Source organism: Talpa europaea (genome assembly GCF_964194135.1).
Source record: "Talpa europaea genome assembly, chromosome: 1".
NCBI classification, from domain to species: domain Eukaryota; kingdom Metazoa; phylum Chordata; class Mammalia; order Eulipotyphla; family Talpidae; genus Talpa; species Talpa europaea.
The window spans coordinates 9,354,166-9,358,723 of NC_140073.1; the positions used below are offsets into that span (position 1 = coordinate 9,354,166).

At 61.5% G+C, this 4,558-nt stretch overlaps 1 protein-coding gene across 1 annotated transcript; it reads left to right on the plus strand.

The window, feature by feature from the left end:
* Positions 1-2,912: 2,912 nt before the first annotated feature.
* On the plus strand, positions 2,913-4,355 carry YPEL4 (yippee like 4; the record flags this gene model as incomplete). Its single annotated transcript, XM_084234985.1, has 4 exons — positions 2,913-3,053; positions 3,221-3,264; positions 3,583-3,691; positions 3,900-4,355. The coding sequence occupies 4 exons, from the start codon at positions 2,913-2,915 to the stop codon at positions 3,987-3,989; spliced, it is 384 nt and encodes a 127-aa protein (XP_084091111.1). The 3' UTR covers positions 3,990-4,355.
* Positions 4,356-4,558: the final 203 nt, after the last annotated feature.

Here is a 4,558-nt window from a genome sequence, read left to right on the forward strand (position 1 = left end):
AGGTCCTATCTCCTTAGCCACACTGTCTTCACCCTGGGCAGCCAGCCTCTCTTCCAGGACCTGCCACCACCCCTCCACCCCTGTGCTCCCACCTCCCTGCATCACTCCCCCAACCCCCTCCCATGAAGCCGGCCCCCACCCTTCCTCCCGACCCGCCTCCTGTGTCTCCCAGCCCTGCTCTGACGTGGGAGGTGAGGGGGGTGGGGGGATGGATGACTCACAGTGTTATGATGCAGTTCCACAACACACAGCTACATTCACCCACAGACCGAGGTACAGACGAGAGACAACCTCTGGCCCCCCAGCAGCTGGCCAGCTTGGCAGCCCAGTCTTGAGCCCCGAACTCCCCTCCCCTGGCCCCATCCCCTTCCCCATTGAAGGAGCGGAGAGAAGAGCGAAGAGTGAGCAGAGAGATTGAGATTGAGAGAGAGAGAGAGATAGACGGAGATCTCTGGAGCAGACCTCAAGGTGAGGGGGCAGCCCTTCTCCAAATGAATTTTTTTCCCCTTTGCAAATTTCCTCCTCCTGCTGCGTGTGGCTTTCTCCCCTTTGCAAAAGCATTATTCATCCGCCCTTTGTCCTCCCTTCCCCCTCCCGCTGCCTCCGCTCCTCTCTCGGCTCCTCCATCCCTCTCCGAGCTCTGACGGTTCCCGCACTTAATTCCCGGCAACTTTGGCTGCGGCCTCAGGCATCGCTGTTTATTGTTTTTCGGCTGGTGCAGACCCCCAAAGCCCGCCCTGGAAGCTGGCTGCGCGGCTCCTTATTTGGACCATACCATACGGAGAATGCCAGCCCAGGGGGGGCCGAAGCTTCAGAGCAGACGAGAAAATCCATTGCAAGCAGGTGGCCCCCTCGCTGAGCTCCCCCGTCCCCGAGAGGCGAGGCTTTCGCACCTGGTTCCCCGAGCCGCCGCCTGGGCGCCGCTGCTGTCAGTGCCGGCGGCTCAGCCTCCCCTCTCAGCCCCCCCTCTCCCCCACCTCCCACGGTCCAGCCCCAGCTCACACGGGGGACATCCTCTCCTGCACTCAGCTCGCCTTTGTTTATCCCCCAGTCGTTTGCCCAACTCGCTTCTGCCTGCCATCAGATCAGGGCCGGGGAAGAAGTGACCCCTGCTCCCCCTTCTGTGAGTGATCCTCCGGCCTGGTGCAGCCTCTCCTCGCTTGGATGGGAAAGCAGGGGAGAGGGAGGGAGGCGTGACGGAGGCTGGGGAAGGAGCATAAAGCAGGGCCCAGGGCCCCAGGCTGGCCCCCTCCTGGGGGGCGCTTGAGTCAGGGGTGCCAGGTGGAACCGTCTGAGGGGAACTTGCAGGCAAAGTTGGAAGCCGACATGAGAAGTGGACACTGAGGAGGACCCGTGTCCTGCCACCAGAGCCCAATGTCACCCTGATCTCAGCCCAAGGTGTCTTTCCTGGACCCAGCCCGAGATGAGGATTGAAACTGAAGATGGTCTCGCAGGGGGGTGGGGTTTGTGGACAGACTGCCTGTCCGGCCCCAGTTAAGACTAGAACAGTCCCGTGTGTCCATCACGGAGGATGGGACCAGACCCAGCTCAACCTGGCTACCGGAGCCACCCTGCCCCTGGCCTGCTTGGTGGTCCGCGTTGCCCAAGTAGCTGCACAAGACTTGGGCTACACCACCCACAACGGGCCAGAAAGCCCCAAGGAGCAGGCAGCACCCCACCTGCCTATCAGAGCCAGCAGAGGACGTCTCCCTTCTTATCTGCAGCCCCAGAGCCCTCAGTCACTTTGGGGCTGGAGTTTGGACAGATACCAACAGCTTCCTCAAGATTCCTAATCATAACCCAGCAATTATTTTATCTTCTGCCACCTGCAGGGTCCCTGCCCCTGGGAGGTGGGAAGAGACCTGTGCTGCCTTGTGCCCCAAAGCACAGCTTTTGGAAATGAGGGTCCCCCGACTTCTGCTGCTCCCACACTCCATCACCCAGGCAGTCCTGCCCAGCCCTGGAGTGGCGGCCTCCCCACTGCACCCCGATTCCCACTGGCTCCACTTGTCAGGCTTGCCTGAGGAAAGAGGCGTTCTCTCGTGCTGGGTGTCCAGGTCCTCACCGAGGGCTGAAACAAGTTAGTGGAGAACAGCAGGCACCGCTTCTGGACCAGAGATGGATCGAGGTGCGGGTCTGGGCAAGAGCCTGCCCGTCGGAGGTCTTTGGTTCCAAAGGAGACACCCAGGAAGTTCTACTTTCCGGAGGCCCCAGCAGAGGGTCGGAGCAGGGGGAATGTGCCTGCCCACCCTTCTGCCCTCTCCAGTAACACCCCTCTCCCCTATAAAATGTGTAGACCATTGTCATTGCCAAGGGAGGCCAGGAAAAAGAAAACCCACCAGGCATTGCCAACTTTTCAAAGGCTTTGAGCCGGTGCATGTGGGATGCAGACCGAGACCAAAGACCTGGGAAGCCAGGAGAGCACCTGCAGATGACTTTGCTCCCATGGCAGCGTCTGTGCCAGCGGGATGCTCTCAGTGGAAAATGGCAGAGGCTGCTCCCGCCCCAGGAGGGCGAGACACCACCTCCCAGGCTATGGCACCGGAGGCCTGGAACAGCTGCCAGGCTTGCCAGAGCAGACGGGTATCCAAGGGACAAGGAGACTGCGCACTGAGAGCAGGGCCTGGCTGGGGATGACGGGGAAGCAGGGGTGGGGTGAGCTAAGCCCCATCCTCTCCATGCCATCAGGAAGTGGCAGCCCTCCTGATGCACCTTCCCCCCTCCCCAGGTGACTTCCATTTCTATCTGGTTCACGTCTGGGGGGGCCCTGGCCGGGCAGCCCCCCCACATTTCTCCTGCCCTAAAACACGGCTCTAGCCAACCTGCTCCGCTGCTTCACCTGCGACCGTCTGTGTGGGGGCTGCACGGCGCCAGCCCCTCCGGCCCGCCAGGGCATCGTCCTCCAGCCAGTCATGCCGAGCTGTGACCCGGGCCCGGGCCCAGCCTGCCTCCCCACCAAGACGTTCCGCAGCTACCTACCACGCTGCCACCGCACCTACAGCTGCGTCCACTGCCGGGCACACCTGGCCAAACACGACGAGCTTATTTCCAAGGTAGGCCAGGCGGGGGCCTGCCACTCCTTTCTTCTCTCTCCCGCCAGGACCTCCCACACATCACCTGGTGGGGAGGCAAAGCCTGTCCTCCTTCCTCCATGCCCCTGGGGGATTCAGGCAGTGGGCAGGGCAGCCCAGTAGTCACTGTCTGTCCTGTGTCTCCACAGTCTTTCCAAGGGAGCCATGGCCGAGCCTACCTGTTTAACTCCGTGTGAGTCTGCTCTCCCCCCATGCGTGTGTGTGTGCATGCAAATCACCTCCCTCGGTGGAAAAAGGGGGTGAACCCTGGGAAGGCGGCCTTGCGCCTTTGGCTTGTGCCTCTCCTTGGCAAAGGGGTCAGAAACCCAGTTCCCTGGCGGGGAACCTGGGCAGAACTAAAATTGTCACTTTGGAGAAAGAAGGCCCAGCACTGGTCCTAGACAGGAGGCCTGCTGAGCACAGGGGCCTCTGGGCGGGTTACACTCTCCAATGGGCTGTCTGGGGGCTCGACTCACAGAGCAACCCTACGTGGTCCTGTTTCCCGAGACAGGGTCAACGTGGGCTGTGGGCCGGCCGAACAGCGCCTCCTGCTCACGGGGCTCCACTCTGTAGCTGACATTTTCTGCGAGAGCTGCAAAACCACGCTGGGCTGGAAATATGTAAGTACCTGGGACGAGCCACCCCATACAGTGGGGGTCTCCATGGCCTCCCAGCCCCAGTGACCACGCCAGACCTTTGCAGGTCCCAGAGCGGAGAGCTAGTAGCTGGGCTGGAATTGGCCTGGGGGGCGGGGGGCGGGGGCAGTGCAGGTGGTAGGAGGACCTGGCGGGGAACATGGTCCTCTCCTCACTGCTTCCCCTCCACCAGGAACAAGCCTTTGAGACGAGCCAGAAGTACAAGGAGGGGAAGTACATCATTGAAATGTCACACATGGTGAAGGACAACGGCTGGGACTGAGGGGTCAGGCAGGCTGCGCCCTTCCTCCGCATGCCCCACCCTCCCCACACCTGTGCCCTGGCCCTGCCAAGCCGCCCATACCAGCATGAGTTCTGGCCCACCCCTGGGGGAACCCTGCTCCAACCAACCCCTCCCCTGCCTCCACCTCATCACTCAGACCCCTTTGGCACAGGGGTCTGGGGCCCCCAGGGGTACCCAAGGCTCCGGAGTGGGCAGCAGTCAGGGAGACAGAACTGGGGGAAAGGGATGGATGTGGGTCCTTGTAGCTCCAAGTTCTGGAAAATTGAGGCGAGAGCAGAGCCTGACTCAGATGGAGAGGCTGTGGGAGGAATCAGCTCCACCTCTTTCTGCGTGAACAGAGGACAAGCCTTGAGTCATGGGCCGGTAGACGGCAGGCCACAGAATAGCAGATGAGAAGAGGCTTGGGTCGGAGTGAAATCTTGGCCTCCGACACCGGGAAATACCAGTCTCTGAGGGTGAGGTGCCCCGCCCCCACCTGTAGAAGGAACTCGGGGGTGGAAGGAAGAGGCTCAAATCCCAGGCCCTGGGAAAGAATAAAAGTATCACAG